Source organism: Amblyomma americanum, chromosome 11, assembly GCF_052857255.1.
Source record: "Amblyomma americanum isolate KBUSLIRL-KWMA chromosome 11, ASM5285725v1, whole genome shotgun sequence".
NCBI classification, from domain to species: Eukaryota; Metazoa; Arthropoda; class Arachnida; order Ixodida; family Ixodidae; genus Amblyomma; species Amblyomma americanum.
The window spans coordinates 74,514,374-74,529,961 of NC_135507.1; the positions used below are offsets into that span (position 1 = coordinate 74,514,374).

The 15,588-nt window shown below is 45.7% G+C and overlaps 3 protein-coding genes across 3 annotated transcripts in view; 1 reads left to right on the forward strand and 2 right to left on the reverse strand.

Moving 5' to 3' along the window:
- The window catches only part of LOC144110725 (asparagine synthetase domain-containing protein 1), a 47,045-nt gene extending 38,517 nt beyond the window's left edge, over positions 1 to 8,528 (reverse strand). The window contains exon 1 of the mRNA XM_077643793.1: positions 8,322 to 8,528. Within this exon, the coding sequence (XP_077499919.1) occupies positions 8,322 to 8,390 (69 nt within the window). The 5' untranslated portion in view covers positions 8,391 to 8,528. The remainder of the gene's footprint in view (positions 1 to 8,321) is intronic.
- Positions 3,656 to 7,637, reverse strand: Scamp (secretory carrier membrane protein). The gene has a single exon (XM_077643794.1). The coding sequence runs from the start codon at positions 7,461 to 7,463 to the stop codon at positions 6,390 to 6,392; it is 1,074 nt and encodes a 357-aa protein (XP_077499920.1). The 5' UTR covers positions 7,464 to 7,637; the 3' UTR covers positions 3,656 to 6,389.
- Positions 8,529 to 8,657: 129 nt separating the features above from the next.
- gny (ALG6 alpha-1,3-glucosyltransferase garnysstan) overlaps positions 8,658 to 15,588 on the forward strand; it is a 33,176-nt gene continuing 26,245 nt past the window's right edge. Inside the window, exons 1-6 of the mRNA XM_077643799.1 lie at positions 8,658 to 8,786; positions 8,935 to 9,015; positions 9,127 to 9,211; positions 9,392 to 9,481; positions 10,733 to 10,821; positions 14,495 to 14,586. Coding sequence (XP_077499925.1) covers positions 8,777 to 8,786; positions 8,935 to 9,015; positions 9,127 to 9,211; positions 9,392 to 9,481; positions 10,733 to 10,821; positions 14,495 to 14,586 — 447 coding nt within the window. The 5' untranslated portion in view covers positions 8,658 to 8,776. The remainder of the gene's footprint in view (positions 8,787 to 8,934; positions 9,016 to 9,126; positions 9,212 to 9,391; positions 9,482 to 10,732; positions 10,822 to 14,494; positions 14,587 to 15,588) is intronic.

Sequence of the window (15,588 nt, forward strand, 5' to 3'; positions counted from 1 at the left end):
CATTCACTGAAGATTCGAAGGCTTGTTGCCATGGGAGGACGAAAAGGAAAAAGGTAGAATCTTCAGTGTTGTCCGCTTGAGCAGAGAATTGTGGTCATGACAAACATTTTATCAGTGAAAACCTTATAGCACTATGTACTAAGCAAGGACAAGTCCACCCAATTACTGTTCTCAATAAAAAATTAATTCACTAGCTCTTTCCGGGCACGTTAACGCTCGACTATATATATAGCAGCGAAAGATGCATTGATTGTCGAGAAAATTTGACTGAAAAACCTTCCTGCCAGTCGATCCAAGCTCATGACGTCCTTGCCAAAAACGATGAGCTGCCGCTTTGAAGTTAATTTGGCGGTAGCCTCAGGGATCCCCGTCAAAAAATCGGTGTCAACGTACACGTTTCACTTGTGAAAATGGGCTGCTAAAGGTGACAGGCGTATTTTTTTTGCTATTTTATAGCTTATAAAAGCTGTTTTAGGTGAGAGTGGTGCCTCTGTGATTAGAATGCGGTAACCTACCGATACAGGCCAACTTCTATTTGTCGTCATTATCCCTTTCAAGAAGTGGCAAAACAGAATTTTGAGTTTGTTGGCTATTCAATTTCATAATGCACAGAAGCCTGGAAGGCCAGAACGGGAGGCACCCTATGCTTCACCACTGCAGAAAGCAGGAAGGGAGAGGAGGAGAGTGTGCCTGTGTGTTTTGGATTTAATTCATGGGAGCAAGCTAGCAAACCTCTGATGGCTGTGGTGGTGCTGTGTGGTGAACCACATGATGGCTGAAACTGTACACATGTGGCTGCGCAAACATGCCAAAATGCACTAGTCTGTATCTGAGAACGAAAGCATGCTGAATGCAATTTTCACAAGTCTGGCTGTGTCTGACCCAACTCTGAAAACTAATTAGACACATCTCACTCATCGTATGTTAACCACGGGTACACAGTTGTTGCATAAATTATCTCATTGCATTAACACTGATACCTTGAATATACTTTATAGAGCTTATCTTGTACTAGTTAAAGCCCTCGGTCAACCTCCCCCCTCTATGGTACTTCTCACACAGCTTTCCAGCTTCCGGTCTCGAATGGAAGCGCTGTCATTTTGTACTCTTGGGGTGAATTCGTCTGCGGCAGCGCTGCACAGCTGCAGTTTTCATCTATCGTCTACCGAGTTGGTTAGATGCCTAGAGGCCGAGAAACAACGCAGCAGCGTGATGGTACAAGGTCTGCACAAACGTTGGAGGATGCTGCACTGAGGTGACAGAGGTACACCAAGGCATGGATATGAGCGGATAGAAAATGGATGATGACTACTAGTGGAAGGCAGAGATCGGAGCCACAAAACCCATACGTGGATGCGGAAAAAGGCAGTGATGCTCTTCAAAGATTGGTGGCACTTAAAGACAGCGTCAGCCACCATAGAAGGGCTTTAACAGCAGCATCCTGCCATTTATGAAACATAAATGGGTAAGCGTCTCATGCAGTAAAACAGTAATGCAGCCCCTACTTGTAGGTCTACAAAGCTATGCTATATGGATCCTGTAGCAAACAAAGCCTTGTCCTTCCATTCTTTAAATGATCAAGTCACATTTTCATGCAAAACAAGCTAGTCATCCAGGTGACTCATTTTCCAGGATTAGTGCTACCCGTCTATGAAAACTAAAGGTACAGGCATAACTGTAACAAAGATGTAACCAGTTTACTAAAGCTCCAGCACCTCAATTACAAGTTCTAAAGTTTATATGCACATTGCAGAGTTAGTCTCTTATGCAAAATTCTTGAAAGTGCATACTCAACCATTTGCATTTCGGTGACAAGCTTAAACTTTAATTATAGAGTCATTACACCTTTCAATTACATGAAATCCTAAAGAAATACAGCCCGCTCCCAGTAACCACCACTGCTTTTCATAAGAAGTTACGAGGCCACGCTTCACATCAGTAAAAGAATGGATTTGTAGGATTAAAAACCTGCAACTGCAGGGCAACTTGGCCATGATATGCACACCCGAATTTGGCAGTAGGTAAAAATTTTTCAACAAACTGCTTTTGGCTACCAAGAAAAAAGTATGCATGTGGTACTGGCAAAATTAATTCCAGTGCTATGCAATGCTATCTTAACGGCACTAAGCCGCAATCTTGGGTATCAGTGTCACTGGCAAGTCTCCGTAGTCGTCTTCTAACATTCCTGCCAAACATTTCATTACCATCACTCTTAAATCAGATGTTGAATCATATTGCTTTTTTAAAGCCTGCAGATAAATGCCACGTAAAATTCACACTATTCAAGCTGACAACAGCATTGCTCAGTTTTCTGTTTTGCTAAAACTCACTCTGCTATGTTGTTACACTGCTCTTTTTAGCTCGGTTCTCAATACCTCATTTACGGAACATACTCAGCATGTGCATGGACAACAAAATAAGTGTTTTGTTGGGTTTCATGGCACATAAGCATCTAAGGCTACCATGCACCAAACAAAGCGTTACAAAAATCCAACTCTTATGGTAATGGTCTAATGGTTCTAAAATCGTTAGTTTGTAACATTTCCTTTTCTTTCTGACAAGCCTATGACTACGTTCTCTTGTGAGAGCAAGTTAGGGTGGAAATGATCTGAAAGTAGCGTGGTTGCTTTAAAACACTACGAAGCACTTTTTTCTCAGTTTCTTGAGTTTTCTGCTAGCTAATTTTTATGGCACAAGGGCATCTGCGTCCAAAGAGCGCCATGGCACAAGGTATTTCATTTGCTCAAGGTGGAGTCAAAGACCCATTTCCCAAACTTTTCACCCTTATTAAGCCAAGCAGCAGGCGGGGGAAAGCTTGTACCCACTGCATCACTGGTGGGTACCCGGTGGCACTGGAGATCAAACCCTGCACCTCCCGCATGCGAGGCAGATGCTCAAGCACAAGGCCACCGCTGCGGTATTTCTTGAGTTTTCTTTACAAAAATATGCGTTTACAAATTACACACTTTTCACAAGCATTAATATGTACACAGGTGGCCACGTGTTAAACTACATTTGAACAGCGACGCCTATGCCAGAAAGGTTCCTATTGATTATGGCTGCCCAAAATTTAGGAAAATTAACTTGTCCATTCACCCTGGCGTTGCTCCTTACAAGACATTGCTACACAGCAAAGCAGAAATGCTTTGCACACAGGAATGAGTCAGAGTGATGCGAAGATATACAAAATTCACCCAAACAAGTTTACATATGCAGCAAAGTCTCCTATTGAACCAAAAATAGCAAGCACACTCGGATGCCCAGAGATAAACTAACCTTGCACCGCTTTATTTCTGGCTATTTGTTCAGCCATGATTCTTCCCAGACCTCACGCCGCTTCCTGCCACTCACCCCTGCATGCTGGCTATCAAAGGGTCCCCTTATGCCAGGTGCTCAAATGACGCAGTGCGTTGCTATCAGAGCGGGAGTTGCAGCGAGGCCCCATTGTTTGATCTACAGCAAAACAAAGCTTGAAAGTCTGTTTGTTGGGACTCCAGTTCTCTACACAGCGTGCCACTATGCAATATCGTCCTCCAATACAAAGGCAGCAGGCTTGAATTAACTGAGAGTTGCCTGTTGAAGGCAGATGCACTACCAGACACTTCCGTGCAGCGACTCCGCAGCCAGCATGTTGGGCAGAACTCCACACAAACACTTCTGCCTTCAAACTTTATTAGAACATGAACATTATGGCAAGAAATATTTATATAATATTTATATCCACCAAGCTACCGTCTTGAGGGAAATGTTAAACCAAGACACATGCCAGAGTCCAGCAAGTGGGGAAAAAAAACAAAACAATAGGTCTGTTTGTGCCCTTACACTTCTCATTTTTGATCATATGCGGAGATTTCCCAAACTATGTACACACACAAGGATTAAAAAAAATGAAACACAAGGGCGACTCTACCGCAATGACCTTTCACATTCCACAGCACACGTGGGGGTTACACACGCTTCCTTTGGTCAGAAAGGGTGCGCGCTTTATCAAGATGTCCAACTTCTCAAATTAGACACTTTATTTAAAAAGAAAGATAAGATGGTCGCAGACCTAAGATGACTCACTCAGTTGTGTGCCACACACACTGCAAAGACAATGCTATTTTCCCTGCCCCAAAAATATCAAGCGCGGCCCTATGCTTAAGGCAAGACAGTACACTCAAGCAAACTCGTGCTGCTAATGGTGGTAAGTACAATTTGGCGGACACTAAAAAAAAGAAGCATGAAACCAGCCCTTGATCCTACTACCCATGATAAGGCAATGGCCCTGAGCAGTGCTGGCCCAGCCACTGATATGGAACAATGTAGTGGCAGCTTGCCAGATAAGCGGTGAAATCAAGAGATCGCCCAGTTCAAAATGGATAAATATGCCAAAACAATATCCAACAGGTCACTTTTCAGAGATGTTAGGCAAAGCAAGTACAAAGACACCCCTGTTTAACAACAATTTGAAAAACAAAAGCAGCAAAGGCAGCAGACAAGTGATCAGCACATCTCAACGAGAAGCTTGCCACAACAGAAATTCATAGTTTATCACCCAAATGCTGCCCACTTATGTTTATTCAAGACAAAGACGAGAAGCTTTAGGCTACAGCAACGAAAATCTAGCCATTTGCAGAAAGGGTCCAATGTCTCCTGCCCAGACATATCAGCACAGGAAATGGCCCACCAAGTAGTACGGAAAACGTGAGGCAGCAGCAACTAGGGCCTAGCCTTAAGAAAAGTTTATCACCAAAGCCAACATAGTTGTCAATATCTGTGTACTCAAGACAAAGGCTAAAAGCACCAGCCTTAGATTGTGAAAGGATCATCTAGCGGAGAAGATGAGGACGGGTATACTGCAGTGACATACGAATAAACTTTCGTGCTTCAATAATTTACCTGGTCTGTCTTCACAATGAATGCTTTGTGTAAGACTAGTCATGCTTACTTCAGCGAAATGCACCACCCACGCAACATTTTTTTCCTTTCTTTAATCCTTTACAAACGTGCCCTCCACAAACTTTCAGGCATCAACAGCAACCCGGTGTGTGACGTGTCCCTTTCACGGAGGTTCAGAGAAATCTGAAGACATTTCAAAGCAAAAATAGTTGTCGAGCACACAACTTTTCTGTACAAGGGTCAAACAGTGCACAGCCAAACCTAAAGCTAGCTTCAACTATGCATGCATTCAAGAAAACCAGTGGATACACAGCCCAGCATGCGAGTCGAACCCTCACTTCACCGGGCACAACACACAGCTAGGCTGACATGGTGCAGAGAGTGCAAGCGAACTCTCAAACAATGTGCTGCATTTATAAAGTAACAGTGGCATGAACAAGTAATTACACATTCGTAGCAAGTTCCGTCCTTGTCGTGCACAGCCAAGGAAATTGGCGCGAGCGAAACCAGACGCGACTCCGACTCATCACCACAGTGTGGTAGTGCTACGCGTGACGAGGGTGGCCATTTCTTAGCTTTTTCCCCTCCTTCCCCGACGCAAGCCGCTCAGACGTCGGCGAAAGACATTTTTTTCACATGTTCCCACTCACTCTCCAACAAAAATAATTAAAAAAAACTTGGACACATCTTCAGCAGGAAGGAGGGAGATGGAGGTGGCTTGCACAAGCACAGACGGCATTTGGTTCCAAAACGAAGTCGTCACACGGTCCCGCATCCCAAAGAGGGGAGCCAGAGAAAAGGCAAAAAGAAAAAAAACTGCACCCTTAAGTGACAAAACAGCTCTACTGCTATGTCTCTTCAGAACAATGAAAAAAAAAAGCACCAAATGCCAGCCCTCCTCACCTCTTTCCTCAAAGGCAGTCCTTGCAAATATGTGTACATTCACACTGCCCTGGGACTAAGTCGAGGGAGTAGTATGTCAGCTGCCCCTCCACACTGCCCCTAGCACTTCCCCCCCCCCCCCCCCCCCCACAAATGCCAAACCAGTATTTATACTTGATCTTGGGTCTTATGAATTTGAGTTGATTACAACTGATTGGCCACAGATAAAAGCACTTATACACATTCACACTGCCCTGTGGACTGGGACAAAGTGACTGCAGAAAAATTAGTTTTTACGCCCGGTCTTTGGGTCTCAGTAATTTGACGCTAACAATTACAACTGACTGGCAGGAGATAAAAGCGGCCCTATGCTCCGGCTTTCTGACGCCTTAGCCATTCCGGAAAGAAAGACGCAACGGTGTCACGACACGTTCCTTCAACTTCCACAAAACAGAAACGCATGCCACGACGCCGCATTAAGAATTAAAAAACAAAAAAAAACAAGAAAATGTCAATCGCGCGGTGCACTGCTAGAGGAGGGACTGGGACCACGAGCGATGCCGAAACCATACGAAGCGTTTTTCTTTTTTCCTTCTCGCGCGCACCGATGACTCGGCTTCGCCAGCTCAGTAGCGGCTTCCCCCCATGTTCTGCTGGACGGCGGAGCGCGCCGCCTCGGCGGCCACGTTCGCCGCGGCGCCCTGGACGTGCTCGTTGCGCAGCACGCCGGCGGTGAACTCCTGCTGCGCCTTGGCGAACGAGGCGCCCGTCGAGCGGTAGAGGCGGTGGACGCGCAGCAACATGATGCCCGACCAGGCCGCGTTCACGGCGTGGCCCGCCGCCACGATGGTGAGGAAGATGCCCAGCGGGATGGAACTGCTGAAGGCGTCGATGGCCACCACGAAGCCCGAGGCGCCCGTGGCGCCGATGCCCACGGCGTAGATGATCGACACGATGAGCTGCACGAAGAAGACGAAGAAGAAGACCATGAAGTTGAAGGACGAGTCGGAGCGGAACGCCTTGTACAGCGGCCGGAACCAGCAGAGGAACGAGAGCGGCGCGAACAGCACCAGATAGATGATGGAGAAGCCGAAGTGCGCGGCGCCGCCCATCTTGACGAGCACGGCGAGGCCGCCCAGAAAGTTGAGGACCAGAACGAGCACGTAGAAGATCCACAGGTAGTAGACGGTGCGCACGATCTTCTGGAACTCGAGCGGAATGTCCACGCCGATGTCCTGGTAGAAGCAGGGCGCCACGCAGCACTTCTCGGGCAGCGGGGGCCAGTTGTTGGCCCGAGCGTTGAACTGGGCGCCGCGCAGAGCTTCCTCGCGGGCCTGGAGCTCGGCCGCCTTCTTCTCGAGCTCCTCCTGCCGCTTCTGGAGCTCCGCAGTCGAGATCGTGGTCGACTGGCCGCCGCCCGCCGAGTAGGCCGGAGGCGGTTCCGTCACGGCTTGCATTACGGCCGGCTGCACGGACGGGGCCGCCACTGCGGCAGCCGGCGTCGCGGCCGTCGAAGGCCTGTACAGGGGCGGACTCGTCGTCGGTCGCGGCTGCGCCGGCTCAGCGAACGGGTTGTAGTCCTCTAAGCCTAACCCCGACTGCGCCTGCTGGCTGCGGCTTGTCACTTGCGTGACGGCCGGGTCGGCGAATGGGCTCGGGGCGTGCGGGTCCGCGAACGGGTTGGAGTCCAGGCCCGACATTGCGGTGAGGTGATGCTCGCGGCTGGTCGCACCGCGCTCGCGTCGTGAGTCGGAAGCAGCAGTCGCGCCGGCGTTTTGTTTTTCTTACGCTCACCCTAAGCAGACTTTCCGAGTGGTGGGAGTTCCAACACGGCCACGACCATCGCGCGTAACCTCGCAACAACTGCGCCAAGTGACTCGCACTACTCTCGACGCCGGTCTCAAAAGGGCGACAGGAAGCGCGGCAAGCGCCGCCGTTGCCTACCGGAAGTGACAGGCTCAGTGAAGAATGCGCATGCGCAGCTCGTCCGAATGGCGGCGAGTTTCGCTGCTTCGCAGACGACCTTTCTCGCCGAAACGAGAACTGACGGCGACCGTTTGCTGACAAGAGCTGCACCGTTTCGCTATATTGGTGCACCGCAATAAAACCAAAACAAGAACGTCTGGCTGTGCTCTCACAGAATGGCATAACGCTTCCAAAGCCTCGAGCACACAAAAACGAATGCACATTCCCCGCTCGACCGACAGTCACTTGTTCTCCGCCGAAACCAAAACGTCACCCAAGCACGAAAAAAATGAACTATTAAAGACTTCACAAATACACGGCACAGTAATCGCTGCTAATCACAGACTGCATTTAATACGGGAACAGCCTGGCGGCTTAGACCACAAGCTTCGACCGCGCGCAGCACTGCTTTGACAATCCGATCGCTACAATTTGCACCCACTACGCTCATAACCGCTTGCTAGCCGCAGAACCAAAACAAATTGATCAGAACACAAGATGTTGCCTGCAATATCCTCTCATGCAGCGAAGAATAAAGTTAGCGCAAAATATCAGCCACCCGACGACGCGGTTATGAAATGTATCCCACTTACCAGGCCAGCCGCGCAGTCCTTTGACGAACCCGTTCCACATATCCTCACGCAAAGCCCGATTCCACACATGCTTACGGATTGTCCGACACAGAATGAAAGAATATGGAAACAGAATTTAAATGCAAATTTTGTAAAATGCGCCGAACTCGCCGTTCGGACGCATGGCTGGCGGCTGGCAGACGTACGCCGGGCATCTGCAAAACCAGATGCGAGACAATTCGTGAAGACCGATGCACATTTCTCACTTCTTTTTCAGGTGTAATTTGCTCTTGATAATCATTAAAGAAAGTAGTTCTTAAAAATAATAACTTTGTAGGTATATAAGTTTTTTAGTGTGGAAAATTTGCTACTGTGTTTGATTTAAAAACGCTCCCGCGCTTTTCGTCCCGACTTTCGCGGTGTTTACGTCGTCGGCTTCGCCGCGTGGTCAGCCTGGTCGACCGTGGTGTGGCTCGATGTTTGCCGGTAAGCATTGTTTGCAAAACTAAAGTGAGTGAAGTTTCGCATTATGAAATGAAGTCTGCGTACGTTAATATTATTTAGGATTCGCGGAACGTTCTCAGGTCAGTGCCGAGTGCATGTTCTCTGCTCTGATCGCGTTTCTTTTACACAGGTGAAATCGACGACGTGTGCTACTTCGGAGTCTTGACAGCGCTTTTGCTGCGCTGTGCAACTTCGCTATGGCCCTATTCTGGTACGAGAGCCACTTCCGTGATTACACCTTTATCTATAATTATTGCTGCTGAGCGCTCTTCATGATCGGTTCTGTACAGATACTTCAATCTTGATTTATTTATTTCTACAGGCGCCGGCAAGCCGCCAATGTTTGGAGATTACGAGGCCCAGAGGCACTGGATGGAGATCACAGTGAATCTCCCGGTGACTGAATGGTAGGAGTAGAGGGTGTATTTTTTTTTCTCAGGTTCACGTTTTGTTCCCCTCTCTCTTTCTTACCTTGGACTCGCAAGCCTTGAGACAAATTTAGCATAAGTGTTATCAACTGGCTTTCTCAGAAACTTTTTTTTTGTATGTATGTCCCGCTGATATATAGCTGCTTGTTTATCTACCAGGTACGAGAACTCGACAAACAACGACCTCTTATACTGGGGACTGGACTACCCGCCACTGACTGCCTACCACAGTTGGATATGTGGGAAAGTGTAAGAATCTCATTTAGTTTAGTAGCAGGATTTCGTACAACCCGAAAACATATTCTACTCGATCAAAGCCAGCCGGCTACTTAGAAAGACCACTGGCTGTCTTGAAAATAAGAATTAAGTGTTTATAGTTTAGGCTTCTTTGTTTGCTGAATCTTGTCCATTGATTCAGCCTTGTGCCAACGTGTTGAAAGCCCACATTATGCTTTATTTCGGACGAGTGTTGCTACTTGCTGGCAGCGCACGATTTGAGCATGACGTACAGTGTAGGAACACCAGGTCAATATAAATGGAAGGAATAAAGGCAGACTGCCTTGCTGCTATATTTTTGTGATGCTGCATGCTTACCTTCGTACCATGGGACCACAGAAATGTGTCTGCAGGAGGCAGCTTGAACTGATGTGATACTGGCTGCCTTGTTGGTGGATCAACTTTCCTTATGAGCTATATTTGACGTACAATGGCTGTTGCAATGAGGAAAATGGCCTGCAGCTCTGTTTTACCTCCTGAAATCTCCCTTTTTTCACATGGGTGCTCTGTGCATGCGTACTTTTCCATCTCCAGCTCCAGTGGTTAAAAGCGAACACCCAGCTCCTACCGCATATGCACGGTTTGCATTAGGGATAGGGACATGCGACAGGCGGCTGCAGCTGTCAGCATACACTTTCCACTTCGCAGGCCTAGTTGGCGGCTCATGGAACCGGATCGCAGCTGCGTCTCCCATGTGCATTTGTTTTCAACCAGTAGCAGACGACTTTCTGCCTCTCCACAGAGGGCACTGCATCTTGTGATGAAGCTGGATTGTCACTGAAGCTCAGTATCGCGATGTGACAGAACTTTAAGTGACATTGTGAAGTCATGCATGTGTTTATATCAGAAGCCAGTAGAGCCTTTCCCAGTGCCTTGGTGCAGAAGGTTTTGATCATCGCTGCTATATGCTGCTTCCATTCTCATGCAGATGAATCACAAGGGCAACATGAGCATTAGCAACAGAGAGCAAAACTAGCTATTGCCTTTTGACTCATGACTGCAAGGAAAGCAATTCCAAAGGACCTCATAAAAATGAAGGTGTACTGTACATTTTTAACCAGACATATTGGGCCTTTGACTAAGGGCCCCTCGTGGTTGGTGACCGGTTTTGCATTTCATTAAAATATGGTTTTGCTACTACTGCTGTGCCTGCCTAAGATGCGTTTTGCAACAGTGAAGCAGCTGTGTGCAAAACTCTCACTGTTTTCCTGTCGCAATTCTTAGTGCAGAAGTCGTCAATGGCAGCTGGGTCGCCCTCAATGCGTCGAGAGGCACAGAAGGCTACCACCACAAGCTGTTCATGCGTTACACAGGTGAGACAAGATACCGCCTTCTTCGTCTGTGCTAGCTACGTCTGGCTCATTAGCAGCTGCGCCAGCCCCTTGAATTAGTTTTCCTTGTAGCTGTTGTTTTTCTAGTTTGCTAAGTACCACTGCGGGGCTAATGGCACTGCAGCTCATCCCCATGCCACCGTTGTGCTGTCTGCTAACATCCCTTTGGGCCTGTGTTTACTAGTGCTTGGTTAATTATGATAGGATGTAGGGGCATCTGTTCCAACTTTACGAACAAGGCACGTGTCCTGTGTATTCTTTCTTCGTGAAGTTTGTGCCTACAGAACGAACATCAAAAGTAAAAGACTGCCCCCTCCCCCCTCATGTTCTGAACGTTGCCTCATTGAATGGGGGTGCCACCTTACAAAGCACTCCTGAACAGGCACGTTCCCCTTACAGGGCCTCAAGGTTCAGAACAAAAGGGTGGGTGGGGGGGAGGAGGAGGAGGCGGGACATTAATGGAACAGGAGAGGTCTGCCTGGTTGTCAGCCTGGCGTGCTACTCCAGTGGTCATTTATTTTTGCCTATAATAGTACAAATTCCTACGAGATACATGACAGTTCCTTAACAAAGTCCAAACTATTGCGCAAATCTGAATGATTGGAATCCGAAAAATCAGTCGGCTACAGCATATGCTTATTTGGCAGACTGCCCTTACCATGGTTATAAATTTCCTGCTGCGTTGTCAACGTGGGGGTGAGAGTTTTGTAAAAACGTGGGGGTGAGAGTTTTGTAAAAAAGGATTTTTCGATTTCATGCTTGTTTTATAGTGCATTTTATTAGCTTTCAGATGGTGTGTTTGTGGCACTCAAAATTCTTTTTCACCATTTTCTCTCTTGGCTGCTGATCCGGAGTTCCCGGATTCGAACCCGACCGGGGCGGCTGCGTCTTTATGGAGGAAAAACGCTAAGGCGTCCCTGTGCTGTGGGATGTGATGTCAGTGCACGTTAAAGATCCCCAGGTGGTCGAAATTATTCCGGAGCCCTCCACTACGGCACCTCTTTCTTCCTTTCTTCTTTCACTCCCTCCATTATCGCGGTTCAGGTGTCCAATGATATATGAGACAGATACTGCGCCATTTCCTTCCCCAAAAATCAATTATTATTATTATTCTCTCACTGCGTAAAACAGAACAGTTGGCTTGGGCCAGCTTGATCACACCTATTTTTGTCTTGTTTTATGTGAAAATTTTTGTGTTTACAACAAGAAATATGTTGCTCTTGTTTGCATAGCTTTCCCAGTGGTAGAGCTAGTGGACTTGCTTGATGCTGGGAATCATGTATTAAGTTTCACTTACTGCCACACTGTATGCCAGGCAGGTGACGGACCAAATTATTCAGGCAGGGTGCCCATAAACAATGTTTGCAAGCATTGAGACGGTTCACACATTTTTGTTGATGCTTGATATTTTAATGGATGGAATTAATGAGGAATCAAGATGCCCAAACATTTAGCTGTCTCTGCGAGGCTGCTCGCACGTCCCTGACATTTTAAGATGTACAGCAGATTTAAAAAGTAGCTTCAAACTTCTAAGTTAAGTAAAGGAGCACAAAAAAGATTAAAGGAAAGAAGAAAGACGTTGTACTAATGCAGATAGCCGGAAACATTGTCAACAAGGAAACATTTTGGCACGATAGTCGTCTTCCAAGGACTTGTTCTCAGAAAATGTTTCTTTTGTGTTCTTGTATCTTCTCCTCAGGACATATTAACTCAGGCTTCAGTAGCGGCAGTAGTGACTCAGACGCAATCTGAACTTCCATGAATGGTTTGCATAGTTTTGTTCAACATGTTTGGAATATGTAATATACTAGAACCTAATACTACAGAACTTAGCATTGATAGGCGTAAATATATTGGTGTTCCTCAATATAGCACTGTAATTAATAGAGGTTTGTTTACGAACTTAATAACACCTCTCTGGAAGCTGTGTCTGCATGCAGATATCTCATTGTGTACGTAAGTTCAAGATTTGACTGAGTTAACAATACTATAAATTCATAAAAACAACACTTTTTGTTGTAGGTTGGTAAATAAGGTTTCAGGTGTACACCGTAAACGGGCGTTTATTCAGTCTAATTTCCTAGCTGTGTGAAGAGCCATTTTACAGAAGGTAAAATTTTGAAAAATGTTGTTGCAGCAACAAGAAATTGTAAAGGCTTCGGTTCCAAATTCGGTGTTTTACGTAACTACTATTGCCAGGGAGTATTTGCACAAACTTTCTTTGGTGAAGCTTTTATTTCACAGTTTCTGCATCATGTTTCATTACTGTTACATCGAAAGTATCATCCCACCTTAAGTGTTCTGTTTTTCTTGAAAATTGAAAATTGGTTTTTGAGGAAAGAAAGTGGCGCAGTATCTGTCTCCCATGTCGGTGGACACCTGAAGGGCTCCTTAGGGATATTTTTTTTTTTTCTCCACAGGCTGTTCCTAAGGATAGCGCAAAATATTCTTAGAGGTGCACTGATTTCAACAGAATGCTTGATTTACGTGCCCTCTTGAAATCTGTCCTTGCCTTCACGCTCTCTGTGGAAGCTGCCAAGTTGGGGCTTAAGTTGCAGCGCCATCTACCAGTACAGTCACTTGCTATGAAGTGTCTCTACATGATATTTCTTGGGACACATGCTGCTGTAGGGGATGGCGGAATGGGCAGATTGCCCTCTATAAACCTGGTCCTGGTTTTGGCTTACTGTGTTTCATGTGACAGCATATAGGTAAGAAAGGTGAATTTGAGTATGTTACGATACATGCTCATCTGAATGCACATGTGCGAGAGGGAGAGGGATAGATGTGGGATCTTCCCCTGTCAATTGTGCTGTACGTGCTATTGTCGTGTTTGTGAAGCATTGCACTGGTTTTGAGATAGGCAAAACGAATTGATTCTGCTCAGCATATTTTGTGCATAGCATCATCGAGGGCACCGTAATCATTGTGCACCAGATGGCTGGAGTATCAGTTATAGTAGCCACAAAGCCGAGCTCTATGAAACCAGGATCTATATGGTTTCCTTTTGGTGAACTATAGATGCATCTATGCTGGCATGTTGCCATGCACCCATTCACGACATCCGTAGAGGCATTGCAGTAGCCTCATGGACTGTCAGTGTCAAGGTTCTGCCTATTCCAGTGGGTTAACCTTATTCTTGTGATCAGTGAAATGTATTAATGTTAGCACTCGGCTATCACTGCTTGAATGAGTAGGGACACCAGATTTTTGTTGTGGATTTTTGTTTTGGAATGGTGTGCAGGACATTAGTAAACATGAATCACCACGTGGAAGTTGCTTATGCCCGGTAAATAATTAGGTGCAGTTCTGTATCTGCTTTCTTTCTGTATCAGAAAGGAAGCAAATAAATCAAATCAAATCAAATAAAAAGCAAAAAAAGAACAACAAAAATGTGGTGTTCCTACTTCAAGCACCACATGCTTTCAGGTTTTTGTAATGAAAGCACAGAATGTGAACTACTCTCTCCTTCAAAGGATCAGTTAGTAACAATTGCATTTTGTACTTTCATGCTCACAAGCTTTCAGTGCATTTACTGGAAGAACAAAGCGACAGAATGTATTTGCAGAAGGCTTGTCATTTTTGGTTGTCTTGTGTTCTTGTTTCCAATGGTCACCTGTGTACTCTTTTTCTTTTCTTTTGTCCCATTTTGCAGTCTTGGCTGCGGATATTCTTGTGTACTTCCCAGCAGTCTTTTTTTTCTGGAACTCGCTGTGGGAGCCCGTGAAAATGAAGCCAAGAGACGTGGTAAGCCATGGCACAATTTGAGCTCGCAACTGCCTCTTAAAGGGAGGACGCGACATTGAATTTTCAAAAAATGGCCGAAGAATTAATTTTTTGAAAATTGTTGTATCTGCTTGTATGCCTCTTTTTTTTTTTATGCTGTCCTAAAGTTTCATAGCTGAAATTGATGGGAAGTACTCTAAAAAAAATTGATTTGTGAACCACGGCAGCTCTGCATTGTGAGGAAACACTTGGAACAGTGGGCATTTTTCTCCGTTACGATTTATTGCCATGATGTTCACCTTGTAGAGCAGATTTCTTCATGACTTTCTTACCTGTTTTGGCCCCGTTTGTATTGTTGCACTCCTAGGACCATACTGCAGGCCAAGACATTCTTCGATTTTCATATTTGTGAATTTAAAATTTCTGGTATGAATTTTTCTTCTCGCCATAAATATGTCAACAGAGACTGCGTCGCAAAAATTCAAAATGAAAATTTGTCCTTTGCATAAAAAAAGAACAAAATTTCAAAGAATGTCTTGACCTGGACCTGTAGCATGCCAGTAGGAACGCTATGAACATTGAACCAGCCTTCTGCCACATTTTCTTAACTCTACAGCCTTGTCATAAGCTCCAAAGGAAAAATATATATTAGAAAACAATTTTCTGAAGATATGAATGTGAAATTTTGTGGGAGAGTTGTCATAAACTTATTTCTAATATGCCCAAAAGTTTCATCGAAATACATCAAGAAATGAAAAAAATTTGTTGAAAGCAGGAACACCGGGGACAAATTCATGCAATTTTTGTTTTTGATATTGATTTATCTCTTGGCTCTTTCTGGCTTGTTGATGTTTGTTTGGCAGTAGAAGCCACAATTGTATTTGAGAAAATCGGATTTAAAAATTCAACAATTTTTTTTACCACAACTCAATTCAAACCTGTGACATCAGTGCCGAAAAAGACTCCGGGAGCACCTTTTGAAAGTGAATGATGGTGTAGCCTTGCCTCGGAGATCGCTGTTTG

What these genes read in the sequence shown, in the direction of transcription:
- Scamp (XM_077643794.1), bottom strand. Translation starts at nt 7,463, where the DNA reads ATGTCGGGCCTGGACTCCAACCCGTTCGCGGACCCGCACGCCCCGAGC.